Raw genomic sequence first — 14,825 nt, 5'->3', positions numbered from 1 at the left:
ATCGCCCAATATGGTTTCGAACGGCATTTCTAACGGTACCAATGGTACCAACGGCGCTACTACTAACGGTACCAATGGCGTCAATGGGCATGCTGCTCTATCACCCCTGGAGGTCCTAGTCCAAGATCTCAACAAGAACACCACCACGTTGAACGGATACCTCCGCGCCAACAAACTTCCCGAGCCTAGCTTCGAGCGGGATGCACCCATCATCAACTTATCTCCTGATGCGCCTGAAGAAGCCCAGGTTGCGAAGGAGAAGATCCTTGATAGTGCACTGCAAATCTTCCAGCTTGTCTCTGGCCCTGGCGAGTACTTGCAAAATGTCATCACAGGTGTAAGTAATTTACCATAATCAAATACTATAGCTTTTAGTAACACTTGCAGTATCATTACATGGAGATCCTCCGATGGATGAGCCACTTCAAGATCTTCGAGCTCGTTCCTTTGGAGGGCAAGATCTCATACACAGAGCTGGCCTCAAAGGCTGGTGTAGCTGAGCTACGACTCAAGACCCTCGCCCGCATGGGCATGACAAACCATCTCTTTGCCGAGCCTGAGCCCGGCTTCATCGCTCACTCAGCTACCTCAGCCGCTTTAGTGACCAACAACAGATTCTCCGATCAGAGAGTCTGGATGACAAGCATCATTGCCCCAGTCATTGCATCGATGGTCACTGCGCATGAGAGATGGCCTGACAGCACTGCTCCTAACAAGGCAGCTTTCAATGCTGCGTTCAATACTGATCTTCGCATGTATGAGTACATTGCTAAGCAGCCTGATGTTTACAAGCTCTTTGGTCGCGTCATGGATGCGATTGCGACTAGTCCCAAGAGTGACTTGAAGCATCTCGTTAGTGGCTTTGACTGGGCCGGACTTGGCAAGGCCAATGTTGTCGATGTAAACTCTCCCCTCGCTTGTCATATCGCAGTTACTAACGTATCTCGTAAAGATTGGAGGCAATATTGGCCACAGCTGTGTAAAGCTCGCCGAAGCCTTTCCCGATCTCACCTTTATCATCCAAGACATCCCCCACGTCGTCGAAGAAGGCGCCAAAGTCATCAAGGAGAACAACGAAGCCAGCATCGCCAGCCGCATCCAATTCCAAGAATACGACTTCTTCCAGAAACAACCAGTCGTCGGGGCTGATATCTACCTCTTGCGCCAAATCTTTCACAACTGGGACTTTGAGAACTCCGTCAAGATCCTCAAGAACACTGTTGAGTCGATGGGCCAGAACTCTCACGTGTTGATCATGGACTTTGTGGTGCCTGAGCCTGGCACCGTTTCGTCTGTGAATGAGCGTGTGCTGCGATCTCGGGATGTGGGTATGATGCAGCTGTTTAATTCGCTTGAGAGAGATCTTGAGGGATGGAAAGCGATTTTGGAGGCGGTGGACTCGAGGCTTAAGATTAATGCTGTCAATACGCCTTATGGCAGCTTCATGTCTGTTATTGATGTTGTTCTAGGGTAGGGAATTAATAGATTTAGTTACACGCTTTAGTTATTTGATCAAGATTAGAAATACGATAAATTTGATCTAACTCTTATCCCTATTATTTCTCACATCTCCTTCTTTATCCATGGTATGCCTTTTGTCTGTTTTACATGCGACTCTCGTTGCACAGCGATTGATTTCACTCATTTAAGCGAATCACTTTGAAAGTTTTCAGGCAACTCAGCAGAATCGAAAAGAACCGTGCTGTCAATGTTAGTCGACATCATGTGCATTAGTATCTGTGCACTAAAAAGCTTGAGTTTATTGTCATCTAGACTTAATTGACTGACAGCTTGTCGCACAGTAGCACGAACTGGCAGTCCGTGACAACTAGGGATTTCCATGTTCAGATGCTCAGATCGCCAAGACGAAGTGTTGCCCAAATTGGACATGACACATTCCAGGGGTTCATCAAAGCGAACCAATCGCGGGTCGTAGTTATGCGATTATGCGACATGGCGAGACTCCACACACGCGTCTTCGGGCGTCTTATCCGAGACTTGAGCGACGCAACGATGGCGAGGGATGACGCTGAAGTTCGGAAATCTCAGCAATTACAGGCGGACATCTTCGGGCCTTGAATGTAAGTACATAAACGCTGATACGTCAACACACTCTTCTTGACCGAAACAAGCTTCAGCTGCCCTATCATTCCATCTCAGTGCCCTGTACTATACTACCTTGACTGACACCCTCCATCCCTGCTTATCTCACTCACTCGCTCACAACCATGTCATCTCCACATCTCTCCAAAGTCCTCGTCTTTGGTGCCACCGGCGAAGTTGGCTCCGCCGTCGCACTCGAGGCCCACGCGCTCGGCGCTCACGTCTCCATCGCCCTACGCGACACAACCAAGACCAACGAGTGGATATCCCCCTCCCAAGAACGCGCCGCAGACCTGCAGCGCATCAGTGCCGACCTAACCGATCCCGACTCCCTCAAGCGGGCCGTGCATGACACAGGCGCCCAGGCAGCCTTCATCTACGCCGTGCGCTCCAAGGACGCGTTGCGTGGTGCCATCGCCGCCCTGCGCGACGCTGGCATCCAGTACGTCGTCTTCCTCTCGACGAGTCAGGTTCGGACCGCGGGCACCACCAAGGGTGACATTCGATCAATCAAACCTGATCACTTTATTCCCTGGCAGCATGCGCAGGTTGAGATTGCGCTGGAGGAGCTCGAGGTGCCACATGCAGCGGTACGGGCCGGGTTCTTTGCGAGCAACCCGCTAAGAATCTACCTTGATCGATCTTCGGAGCCTAAACAAGTCAATCTGCTAGCTCCGGAGGTGCCGCATGATCCCATTGACCCCAAGGATATTGGGCGTGCGGCTGCTGCCGTGTTAGTCAACCCGCGGCTGTACGCGAGTGGCTATCAGGGGGAGCCCAAGAAGGATGTTGTGTATCTCAGCGGACCGGCGTTGCTCTCGCAGACTGAGCAGTGGGAGATCATTAACCGGGAGCTTGTTGTTGCTGGTAAGCCTGAGGTCAAGGTCAATCACATCACGGTTGAGCAGTACCTTGAAAACCTAGCCAAGCTTCATGTTCCTGATGTTGTAGCCAAGTCTCTTGCCAAGTCTATGGTGGAGACGAGGGCACTCTATGCACCTGAGGACTATGAGAAGTCGCGGGGTAACGTTGAGCTCCTGACGGGCCGTAAGGCTACATCCTTTGATGAGTTTGTCAAGAGAGAGATACCTAGATACTTCGACTAGTTTCAGGCGGTACGAGCATTGTATATATTTCAGGATAGAGCTGCCATCTTCATTCCATATAGAATAGTCTTGCATTCAACTAAATAAGCACCTCTTATTTACATGCTTTTATCTTGTGGTAGCCTTTCTTTGAGGAATCCTTATTTGTGCATTAAACCCGAGAAATCTAACAGTGGTCTCTACCAGATGATCTGATCAATTGAATCTCGGTGGCCCAAGATCAAACCCCGCCAGAGATGAAGCCCCATGTTCAGCATCTACCCAAGGCCATTCCGGAATCATATCCATAAAAGGGCCCAGTGTTTCCGTCCCAAGTACTCTTTGTAAAGCATCCGACTGACTACTGCTGCCAAGTGACACTGCTGCCATGCCAGACAATGATCCTTCAGGTGCTGGAATAGAGGGCGGTGTCTGCTGCAAAGGCCCATACCAATTATTAGAGTGCGTTGGTGTTGGATACTGCGAGAAAAGGCCCGGTGACGGAGAGTACAAGACCGGCTCTCTTCTCTGAACTTTACGACCAGCGTGTGACGACCGCCCTGGAGTAGTCTGCTGCATCTCTTTGACATAGCGAGCTTTAGCCATGAGCCTTTTTATAGGTCTCCACAAGGCAAGGCGAGTCTCATCTTGCCTGCTCTCATCGACTTTCCATCCCTCGTAAACTGTCGTTACACAGTCCCAAGCCTGATCACATTGCGGTGATTGAGGTCGAGCGCAAAGCTCAGAGAGGACAAATGCCATGGCACCCCACTGGATGTGAGTCTTGGAGTACCATGTGAACTGTATGATCTCTTTGTTTGTGAGAAGCATGCCTGATACCTCAAGTATCTTGATCGAAGTCTGGAAGAGCTCATCGCGTACTCTGTTCTCTAGCTGGCCTGCGGTGTTGGGAGTAGGAGGGAATTGGGTACTCGTGCTTTTACCATCGACATCCTTTTCCCGTGACACTACTGAGTACTGGGTAATAAGCCAGAATCGTCCGAGGATGATCTGTGCCACCGCTGAAGACAGAAGTTGAAATGGTACTGAAGTATCGCAGATAGGCAGATATTTATCCCGCAATCGACTTTCCAATTCTTGAGCCAGAGCCTTGGGAGAATCAGAGGCGTCATCTACTCTTGGGGTACCTCCATCGTCTGATGTTTTGTTCTGCTTGTGTCTCATGCGACCCAGCTTCAGACCTGTCTGTATAGCCTCACATCGAATCGACGTGAGCGTCATATCAGTCGCGTGGTCCCATCTTTCAGCTGGAGGCTCCACCATCTCAGGTGACAAGTCAACATCGTTGATGTGCAGTGGAGGCTTTGTATCTGTGATGAAGCCCTGCGCAATAGGCTCATTGCAGTGATATTCTGACGAGCGACTATCAATGATGCAGATCTGCCACCATAACCGGCGGCGCAGCTCGGTCTCAAAGGGCTTCAGTCCGAAGATGGCACCATCGCGATGAAGACCCATTGTCCTTGCGATGTGAAAGACCAGCGATGTGAGTGCCCATGCAGCGCGCGAATCATCTTCATTTGGTAGTGCAGACAAAAAGAGTACTGCGGCCTGCAACATGGTCATGCTCTGAGTGCTGAGGAGGTTGCCTTGAGCGAGAGCCTGTTCAACTGCAAATCGATATCTTTCCAGTGCCGCTTCACGAGTCTCATCCAGAATATTGAGACATTGCTCCGGGTTGAGACTGATGACAGCTGAATAATGGATAGTAAATAACAGGGTCTCGGTATGCTTGTCGACAGTGCCAAGAGAAGCGATGGCATCCCAGTAGATTCTTGTCAAGGTCGGCATGTGAAATATGCGGACGAGCGGCGCGACATTCTCACTGAATGCGGCGAAGAGCGTGACAGCTTGTTGCAGTGAGGGATGGTAATGATAGAGTGGCGAAGCAATTGCGCGGTAGCCAAAAATAGCGGCATTGAGTCCTAACTGAGGATCTGATGGTGAGGTAGCGGCGGTGGTGGCTGATGAAGCGATTGAAGGCTCGTAGCCAACGTCCTCACTAGCAGGCTCAAATAAAAGATCACGTAGCTCCTCAACCTATAGACAACGTCAGTCATAAGAAGAAGGTAGATCAAGTAAAAATGGAAGACATACCTCATTGGATAAAGTGACCCATAATGCATTGTTCACATAGTAACTCTTTGACTCGTCAACCTTGAGACGACTAAAGTCCTGCTCAAACGAATGGCCCTCACTGTCTTGCGCAGTCTGCGGGGTATCCTGGTTGTCTCTGGCTATGTAATTGTTAGATGCAATCTGTAGTGAGTGAGTGTAAGGCTGCCTTTGACTCACCAGCAGCACCGAACTGTCCAATGATGCTCTCAAGGCGGGACAAACGCTCCGATAGTTGAGGCGCGAGGCTGCGCTTCGGCCTCTTTGGTGCTCTCCCTCTACCGGGAGGGTAGATACAGTTGACTTCGGATCTGATGCAATTAGAGCATTGGGGGAATTGGCGGTCGCATTTGACTCTGCGATGGCGACAGTGGATGCAGGTCCGCACTTGGACGTGCGATTGAGCCAGGCCTGGCATGGAGAGACTGCCCAAAGTAGAGTCCATCTTGTTGGGACTGACAGAGCTGTCGAGAGATGATTACCCTAGAGGACCTGGGAGTTCCACGTCTTGGAAATCTGGATTACAGAATGAACAGACATCGAGCGACGCCGTTGGAACTTGGTAGAGACGCAAGATCGGGCGAGTGAGTTAGCGGACAATTGTGCGAGACGATGCCCCGCAACTGATGTCTAGCACTGCGATTGGCCCGGCAGTCGCATAAGTTATGCGAGGTGCGCGAATCCGCGAGGGAGCGAAAACTCTCGCGAAATTGGCCATTACGAGCATCGAGAAAAAACACATGATACTAGTGCTGAGAGAAAACATGATAAAGGCCTGTAAAGAAATCCTTTTGCGGATTCCCTCCCCTCCCACAGGAACAATCACTGAACAAGGAGCACTTTTGCGCTTTATCTTGCCGCCCTACAGTACAGTACATTCTAGACCCCGCCAAACCACGGAGGGACATACAGGGCTCCACTGGATGATCTGACAGACAGCACAATGAGCGAACAGTTCAACATGGGTAAGGAGGAGGAAGCGCAGTCGGGCGACGTGGTCGACTTTGAGGGAGACTCCGACACCCACAACCCGCAGAACTGGCCCATGGGGAAAAAGGTGTATACGACAGCCCTGTGGGCCCTGACTACCTGCTGGATTACCTTTGCCTCCGCCATTTACTCGGCCGGCACAGCAGAGATCAGTGAGGAGTTCCATGTGTCGTACGAGGTGGCCAACGCGGGCACCAGTCTGCTCATTTTCGGGTTTGCTCTGGGACCCATGCTCTGGGCACCCTTGTGCGAGGTTTACGGCCGGAAATGGCCTGCTCTCGCTGTAAGCTAGCTACCCCATTGCCGCTGCAACTGTTACAGTACCTCCAAGTCTTAGCTACAGGCTACAGTATATCTACCCGTTATGGACCTTGCTGACCCTCGCTAGCCCTATTTCATTAGCGCAGCCTTCGCCTTCGGCACTGCGACCGCCAAGGACATCCAGACAATCCTAATAACAAGGTTCTTCGCCGGCGTGTTCGGCAGCTCCCCCATCTCCATTACAGGCGGTTCCATTGTCGACATCTGGACCCCACGCCAGCGGGGCACCCCCATGGTCTGCTACGGCATCACCATCGCTGCGGCGCCGACCCTGGGGCCTATCATCGGCGGCGCCTTTATCGCGAGCGGCTGCGGCTGGCGCTGGACCGAGTACCTTACCGGTATCGTCATGATGGTCCAGTTCGTCCTAGACGCCTTGTGGCTAGACGAGAGCCACGCTGACGTGCTTCTCACTCGCAAGGCAGGCCGCCTCCGTCGGTCTACGGGGAATTTCAGTCTCCACGCTAAGGTACGTGAGATCTTCTTATCCCGGGTCCCGCACCATATGCAGTACCGTAATCTTTTCCCGCTTATGGTGCGCTGTGCGGCCCTTCCGTGGCTGATATCTTGGCTGAAACAAAACAAAAATATTACAGTGGGAGGAGACTAGCCCAACGTTCAAGAGTCTGCTGAGTACCTACCTTGTCCGACCGTTTCAGATGCTTCTGGATCCAATCTGCCTCCTGCTTACGATCTATACCTCTTTCGTCTATGGTAAGCGCTACAAATATCCCCAGTCAATAATTCAACGTTACCTGCTTGCTGCTGTATTATTACCTTCCAGAACACTGCTGACTCATGGGACCTTTTGCTCTGTAGCAATCCTTTACGCGAGCTTGGAGAGTTTCGCCTTAGAATACGGCCGGTTCCGAGGATGGGGCCCCGTAGTGAGCCAGCTTCCCTTCCTGTCGCTGTTAATTGGCTGTCTCTTTGCCGCGGCGGCCAACATCTTCAACAACATCTATTACGGAAAGAAGCTCGTCGCCAACAACTTCAAGCCTGTTCCTGAAGCGAGACTTCCACCAATGATGGTGGGCGGCTTCGCCTTTTCTGCAGGTCTTTTCCTTTTTGGCTGTAAGTGTCAATATCTAGCGGAACCGCCCCGAACCTACATGAGAAATTGTGGGGATGACTTGCATAGACGACTGACCCGTTATTTTCATCTGTTCAGGGACCTCGGTCGAGCACGTCTCTAGCCCATGGCCGTCCATCATTGGCGTCTTCCTCACAGGGGTTGGCTTCACCACCATCTTCCAGTCGTCTCTCCAGTATCTAGTCGACACCTTCACCCGCTACAGTGCTAGCGCTATTGCGGCTAACACTTTTGTCCGATCCATGGCTGCAGGTGCCTTTCCTCTCTTCGTCTGGCCCATGTATGAAAAGATCGGCATCGATTGGGGGAGCACTATCTTTGCCTGCATTAGCGTGCTTCTGCTGCCAGCTCCCTTCCTCTTTTTCAAATGGGGTTATCGGATCAGGGCCCGTGGCGAATTCAGCAAGCTCTCGACCTATTAGGGCTACTCGGGTTAGACAAGAAACCCTGTCATGGCTGTTTTGATCCGACATGCATATTCCAATCGCGGAACCGAGGACATGGTGAGCTGATATTGGGCGTTGTCTATTTCGTCATTTATGAGACACAAACATGCATGAAATGGTCATGGATACGGGTTTAACAGGTGTCATCAATATCCAACGCCACTCATTGCCTGCGAGCTCCCTTCTTCCAGTACCTTTCTTAGAGATAAGCAACATCACCAGATTGAGTTAGAGTAGATCCCTAGTGATTCCTACCTAATACATACGCTACCCATCGACAAACCTTCTCTCTAACGTGATGCTACCGTACCATGACGCTGACTCGCTGCCAAACACGTGCCCCCCGGGACGATAACATACCGAATTACGTGTTCTGATTCTGAATACGATATACCCTGTTTATCGTACTCTCAACCGCACTGACCAACCTGCCATGTCAAGCCTAGCCGAAACTTTAAGCGTATAGATGGTTGCATCCAGTATAAGCAAGAAGCTGAAGCTGCATATACGCGGCGTGTCAGAAATGCAATCCAACGGCAATACGCTCCAGGAAGGAAGAAAAAAACCACTCAGCAAACTGCGGCATGGATGCTGACTAGTGGCGCAGTGGTAAGAGACGCAAGGCGACGGCAACTCGGCAGTGAGCCCCCCCCAGCTCTATCTGTTAACGCTGACCTGGGCGGGAGGTAATCTGATTATAAGACTCGCAAGCCTTAAGTTGGTTGGGGCCAATGTCCCGATTCATCTGATCTGCTGCCTCGGTACAGTATCGAGTCAGCCCAACTGTACTGGCTCCCTGATCCCAAAGACTTGGCATTATCACTAAAGGACACACACACCCTCCTCTCTACTGCCCAGTCACTAGGTCAACCCTGTCTACTCATCCCCCAAAACACCATGCCTCCGTATAACTTCCCCTCCGTGCGAGCTTCATGTGATCGCTGCCGATTCCACAAGCTCAAATGCATCGTCAATGCAGAAGACAAATCCGTCCAGCAAAAGTGCGCCCGCTGTATCAGGGCAAAGGTTGAGTGCGTGTATAGCCAACGGGCCCGCCCCAAACGCCAAAAGAACCTCGAGTCAGAGGGCAGTTCTGGTGAGGGAGAAATGGGGCCTCTGACTCCACCGACTGGCTCTGGCGAAGAAGTCAGCTTTGACAACTTTGACTCGTCTTATACAGGCTCGCCAGATATCTGGGCCATGCTGAATACGCCGGATTTTGGAGTCCGGCTGGATGAGTCGAGTTTGGCGTTTGGCAGCTTCGCACAGACGCCGTCAGGCGTAGCATCAGCGAGCGCGAGTGGGCTGCATGTTGGTTCCATGCTCGACGTAGCACCGAACCAGATTCTTGGTAACGGACTTGTCACGGAGCCCACTACACCCAAATATGAAAATACTGCATTGGATTCATCGGCGATAATAGCACCCTTCATGCATGATTGCACGCAGTCCCAGACCAACGGGAGTATCGACATTGATGGGGCTTCGCCAATCACTCGACTGTCAAATCTCATGGCTGATATTTACCGGACGCTGGCTATTCTCACAGGCAGTTCGCATGCCACAAAATATCCCAGTTTCAATTTTTGCGAATATCCTATTGGCACCGTCTTACATCTTGCCCAGACTCTGGTAGAGATCATTCCTCAAGTCACAAGCTCATTCCACGTAACCTCAGCATTTCCCCAAGACATGACTGGAGTATCAAGGCGCGACTCAATATCTTCCGTTTCCCCATTCAACAGCTACAGCTACTACGCAGACCTTCAATCCATCACACCTCCATCATCCACAGCATCCCACAGCCTCAAAGACTCCATGGACGCACCCACAAAAATGCTCGCAATGAGCTGCTACTCCTCCCTACGCCGCCTATACTGTCTGGTCCTGACTCATTTCGAGACCTACCTGCGAATGACACTCCCCGCCTTCACCAGCGAACTTCTGTCGCATAACGCAGCGGGGGTCAAGACGCTGCAGCTCGGTGAGCTGCCTCTTACGGACGAGGTGTGCAGCAGGATTGGCACGGCGGTCAAGTTGATGCTGGATGCTCTTCGCTCCGCGGAGGATATGCTCGGTCTTTCTGATTATGCGAGCACTACGCGAAGATGCCGGAAAGCGGATCCATGCGGGTGTCCGTTCTCAGCAGGGTCGGCGGAGAGGGGTCAGGATGTAACGCCGTTGGCGTATGAGGAGCTCTCAGAGGTATTTAAGGACAGTGCTATGATGGGGTATGAAATGGCGCATATGGATAATCTGGCGAGCAAGGTTGAGTCTGTCAAGGTAATGTTGAAGGATAGAATAGACCTCCGTATCTGAGTTCTTTAGACTTTATATAGAGATCATTTAATTTTATTCCACTTGATTTTACTGAAGTGCCCCTGACTGTCACACTGGCTACTTACCGCCACCATTATAAGCACCATGTTGAGAACCATCAAAAGCTTCTCCAACAAAGGTGGTGTCAGCAGCGCTGATGATGCGTTTGGTAATAGCAGCAGAGCCCCGAACTCCCTCCTTTGCCATGAAATACGCCGCAAGGCCAGCAACATGCGGCGCAGCCATGCTTGTGCCTGACCTGTAAACACTGCCAGAGTCGCTCAGATGCCCCGCGCTGAGGATGTCACTACCAAGCGCAAAAATATCAACCACCTTGCCATAATCTGACCATAAAGTACGATAATTAGAGGAATCGATAGCGCCGACAGTAATAGATGATGGGGCAGAAGTTGGTGAGTAATAGGCAGCATCTTCCGCCTCGTTGCCGGCTGCCACCACGATAGTGATCCCGAGATCAGTGGCAGCTTTGACAGCACCATTGCCAATTTTGGTATAGGGACCGCCGAGGGATGCATTGAGGATGCTCTTCTTGGTAATACCCTTGGACTTGGCGTGGTTGACAGCGCACTGCAAGCCCTGAAGGACATTGAACATGGTGCTCATACCGCTCTTGTTAATCACCTTGACAGCATACATGTCCCTTAGCTACGCCGTAGGTCTTACCAACCACAATGCCAGCAACATGTGTCCCGTGGCCAAACTCGTCTCTATCGGGAGAGCCACTAACGAAGGTGGCTCCCCAAACGGCACGACCACCAAACTCCTTGTGCGTATTCGGATGACGGAGTCGAGGATATAAACAGTTACACCTATGCCGGCTGTCGTATCGTAGCTATACCGAGCGTCTACACCTTTCCCATTAAAGACTTGCGAGATACGGGCAAGGCCTCAAGGAGCGGGCGTTTGGGTGGTTAAGTCGCATTTGGTGATCGGGCCTGAGCTGGGCGCTGCAACAGCAGAGACGTTGACGACGGTAACCTGCTCGATGTAATCGACCTTAACACTCAATTCAGTACCTGTACACCCGGAAGCAAGTTAAAACCCACTTACAAGATCAGAGTCAATCACTTCCTGGAGTTCCGAGGAGGCAATCTCGGCGACATAGCCTTTGAACCCATCGAGGTCAATATTCTCCACGATGCCCTCTTTTCCCTTGCTTTTAGCCTTCTTATAAATGAATTCTTCATGATTCTTCTTGCTGCTAGGCTAAGCCTTCGGTTTGTATTTGATGATGTAACTGTTTGGCACGACAAGCTGGGGTTCTACATCGGCGTTCTGAACTTTTACCTGGGCAAGGATCACCCCGACAAGTTCGGCAAGAAACAACAAAGAAATGACAGGTTTCCTTGTGATACTGGCTAAAGTGTGTATAAGTGAAGAAAAGCAATGATGGCCTATACTGCGTTGTTCGTTGTAATGGTTCTGAATCCTATAAGGGGATTGCAGTGATGCCCCACGATATTTATAACAACAGCCGAATTGCAATCCTTTCCTAGTATAATTAACCCCTAATTCTATAAAGACCAGTTAAAGCAGTATCGAGAATGAACTCACATAACCTAGATTATGAGAGTGGGAGTGTCTTACTGAAAACAGCATTTGGGTTTGTGCCTTAATACCTAAACTTGGATCTACGGCCAGTGGCGCTCCCGGATCTTTGGCATGCTATAGGTCTAGACATGTCTTTAAGCCATGAAATACAGCCTTGAGAACTAAACCGGATTTCTGATACCGTTATGTGGCTAATAAATAAGGTTTGGATTCCTGCGTTCTCGGGTACTGGCTGCTCGCAGCCAACATCATTGGCTACGAGATGTAGATCGTTAAGTTCCTGGGTCATTGTCTCGAACCGGTTGTCAGCCTTAAATCCAGGCCAGGGGCCGCCGGCGAGATTACTACTTGTGAACCTTGATTGGAGATACAAGCCCGTTTCATCGGGGACCACTCGCTACGGTATGCAGAGGCTATGCAGATAACGCAATTAGTAGAAGCTGTAACATTTATGGTTTGCACGAACAACCTCAACTTCAAGTACTACGAACTGTTTCATTGGCGGTCATACACATTTCATAGTGATTCAGCCCCATTTCTGCCCTAAACTAACTTCTTCCCTTCGTAGCAGTGCCTTTTTTCCGCCCACTCTCTATTAATCCCCTTATAATCCTGAATCGTGTACCCTGAGAAAACCTCCTGTGTCGCAGTCCGTTTTCTATGACTGCAAACACCAAGATCTCGAAGCAGCATGTCTGCATACGGGATAGTATCATATACAAACTCAGGATACCACGCTGAGAATCCACAGGGGTAGCGCAATCTACCGTAGCAGCTTGAAAGTGCTGTCTCCTTGTAAACTCTATCCTTATCTATGTCGATCTCATTGTTGAGGTAGGCATATGCCCAGAGAGCTTGTGTTTCGGCGATGATGATGTTCGCCGTGCTGTGGACCATCTTGATGAAGACAATGGAATTATCGAATCGCGATGTTAGAGCTGGTGGTGCCATGCCCCGGTATAAACGGTACGGCGAGACCTTTTGCTTGTAGGGTATGACATTTTTGGGAGGCCGAGTGAGGTATGGAAACTTTTGAAGGATTTCATGTTCGGCGTCTTTGTCAAGATGGTTCCAGAAAGCTTGCTCCTCACTGCTCATGCTTTCAGTTGGAATGCCGAGGCTTGCTTCGATCCCGTCGGGTTTGTACTGGATGTTTGGTGAAAGCTTCCATCCGGTGATGGCTATCAGAGCATCAGTCTGGTAGCTTGTCCCGTCGGAAAGGTTGACCGTTCCGCCCTTGGAAAGGTGTGAGATATCTTTCTTGATAATCTGAACCTGGCTTGAAGTAACGTAGTCGTGAATGTTGCCTGGATAGTTTAGAACGCCGACTCGAGCAGACCAGAATAAACTATAAGCATCGAGGTCAGTACGTGAATCAGAATGCCATAAACCCTAAAAGATAAGTACTGACCTCTCGTAAGGCTCTAACTGAGCAATAGACTCATTCTTCCTGTATCCATTGAAGTTGACGGTATCCATGCGTATCTTCTCCCAAAGACGATGTACCATTGTTCGACCAAGCCACGTCCCGTGTAAAAAGCGACGAACCCACGAATAACCATCGTACTCGCCCCAAACGCAGGGACTGAACCATGTGAAGAATCTCATAGTTGCAACATGCTCCAGCTGCAGAGTGAAAGGCCCCATTTTGACCCAGGGCGGTGACATCCAGACACCACCGCCACCAGACTCACGAATGACCCAAGTCACCTTCTTACCGTGAGAAGCCATGAGTTGTACCGCATCGTAGCCCGTCTTGGAAGCTCCAACAATGGTGACGGACTTGACATTAGGATCTGAAGCTACCTCGTGTGCTTCAACCTTGAGCTGACCGTGGTTGAGGACTGGCTTGCCAAAGGACTCGCGACCTGAATATGACACCGGATTTGGGGTGGATGCAAGGCCAGTGCAGATGATGAGTTTCTCGCAACGATATGAAACTGGGAAGGACTTCTCGGCAGCGGTTCCGTCCTCGCCGACAAGTTCCCAGCCGCCTTTCTCCAGCTTTTCGATTGTGCAGACGTTGAAATTGAAGCGAATGCGACGAAAGATGTCGAATTTAACTGCAAAATCGGTCATGTACCTGTAAAGAACAAGACCGGGAATATGCTCGCCGTCCTTCACGCCATAGCTATCATCAAGAGGGAAGTCAGTGAACTCGTAGGTACCTCGTAGGTTATTGGTCTTGAGGCCATCGTAGCAGTTCTCTTCAGCCCAAACTCCACCCAGGCCGGATCTCTGTTAGTGCAGTGTCAGCTGCTTTCCTCCAATATCGTAGTAGAGGCGTGGAGCTTACCTTTTCGAGAAGCAGGACGTCGGCTTCAGGATCTAGCTCCAAGTATGTCTTTGCTGCAGCAAGTCCACCGACGCCTATTTTGAGTCAGATGCACGGCCCTGTATTTGGACCTTTTTGCTGTGGCATGCTTACCAGTTCCGACGATGATGACCGATGCCTTGTGTGACTTCATTCTGGTATTGTTATCTCTAGTGCTTTTGCTTTGGGCTTATTGTCGGTTCAGCTGGAACAGAGGCATGACTGATCCTGTTGATTCTTGGTGACTTATATACTAAATTCTTGAACCTCAACTGAACCACTTTATCACTAGACAGCTGCAGGAACCTACCCCGATAGACCCTTACCCCAGATAATAGAACGTGGGGATTGGGATAGGGTGGAGTTTTTTCGGTTATCGTACCTGAATATCGTGAACCCATTATTGTTGATTGTAATCTGCATTATCCATCTTCGTATATATCCCC

General features: G+C 50.5%; 7 protein-coding genes across 7 annotated transcripts; 4 read left to right on the top strand and 3 right to left on the bottom strand.

Annotated features, from left to right (window-relative positions):
- Nucleotides 1–10: 10 nt before the first annotated feature.
- Nucleotides 11–1,554, top strand: FVEG_03381 (hypothetical protein; the record flags this gene model as incomplete). Its single annotated transcript, XM_018890995.1, has 3 exons — nt 11–337; nt 388–900; nt 953–1,554. 3 exons carry the CDS (start codon nt 11–13, stop codon nt 1,472–1,474), a joined length of 1,362 nt encoding a protein of 453 aa, XP_018747426.1. The 3' UTR covers nt 1,475–1,554.
- Nucleotides 1,555–2,034: 480 nt separating this feature from the next.
- On the top strand, nt 2,035–3,775 carry FVEG_03383 (hypothetical protein). The gene has a single exon (XM_018890997.1). It carries the CDS (start codon nt 2,229–2,231, stop codon nt 3,207–3,209), a length of 981 nt encoding a protein of 326 aa, XP_018747427.1. The 5' UTR covers nt 2,035–2,228; the 3' UTR covers nt 3,210–3,775.
- FVEG_03382 (hypothetical protein) lies at nt 3,172–5,917 on the bottom strand. Its single transcript, XM_018890996.1, has 3 exons — nt 5,505–5,917; nt 5,307–5,446; nt 3,172–5,249 (listed from the first exon to the last, which is right to left on the bottom strand). Exons 1-3 carry the CDS (start codon nt 5,767–5,769, stop codon nt 3,405–3,407), a joined length of 2,250 nt encoding a protein of 749 aa, XP_018747428.1. The 5' UTR covers nt 5,770–5,917; the 3' UTR covers nt 3,172–3,404.
- A 350-nt stretch (nt 5,918–6,267) lies between these two features.
- Nucleotides 6,268–8,150, top strand: FVEG_03384 (hypothetical protein; the record flags this gene model as incomplete). The annotated part of the gene is made up of 5 exons (XM_018890998.1): nt 6,268–6,597; nt 6,703–7,104; nt 7,232–7,349; nt 7,455–7,709; nt 7,807–8,150. The coding sequence occupies 5 exons, from the start codon at nt 6,268–6,270 to the stop codon at nt 8,148–8,150; spliced, it is 1,449 nt and encodes a 482-aa protein (XP_018747429.1).
- Nucleotides 8,151–9,071: 921 nt separating this feature from the next.
- On the top strand, nt 9,072–10,493 carry FVEG_15256 (hypothetical protein; the record flags this gene model as incomplete). The annotated part of the gene is made up of 1 exon (XM_018904380.1): nt 9,072–10,493. One exon carries the CDS (start codon nt 9,072–9,074, stop codon nt 10,491–10,493), a length of 1,422 nt encoding a protein of 473 aa, XP_018747430.1.
- Nucleotides 10,494–10,571: 78 nt separating this feature from the next.
- On the bottom strand, nt 10,572–11,150 carry FVEG_03386 (hypothetical protein; the record flags this gene model as incomplete). The annotated part of the gene is made up of 1 exon (XM_018890999.1): nt 10,572–11,150. The coding sequence occupies one exon, from the start codon at nt 11,148–11,150 to the stop codon at nt 10,572–10,574; it is 579 nt and encodes a 192-aa protein (XP_018747431.1).
- A 1,415-nt stretch (nt 11,151–12,565) lies between these two features.
- FVEG_03387 (hypothetical protein) lies at nt 12,566–14,533 on the bottom strand (the record flags this gene model as incomplete). The annotated part of the gene is made up of 4 exons (XM_018891000.1): nt 12,566–13,413; nt 13,477–14,303; nt 14,362–14,435; nt 14,494–14,533. 4 exons carry the CDS (start codon nt 14,531–14,533, stop codon nt 12,609–12,611), a joined length of 1,746 nt encoding a protein of 581 aa, XP_018747432.1. The 3' UTR covers nt 12,566–12,608.
- Nucleotides 14,534–14,825: the final 292 nt, after the last annotated feature.

The sequence above is a fragment of the Fusarium verticillioides genome, chromosome 5 (genome assembly GCF_000149555.1).
Source record: "Fusarium verticillioides 7600 chromosome 5, whole genome shotgun sequence".
In the NCBI taxonomy this organism is placed as follows: Eukaryota; Fungi; Ascomycota; class Sordariomycetes; order Hypocreales; family Nectriaceae; genus Fusarium; species Fusarium verticillioides.
The sequence above is the reverse complement of the archived record's forward strand: the minus strand, read 5'-3'. Positions and strand labels throughout refer to the sequence as shown.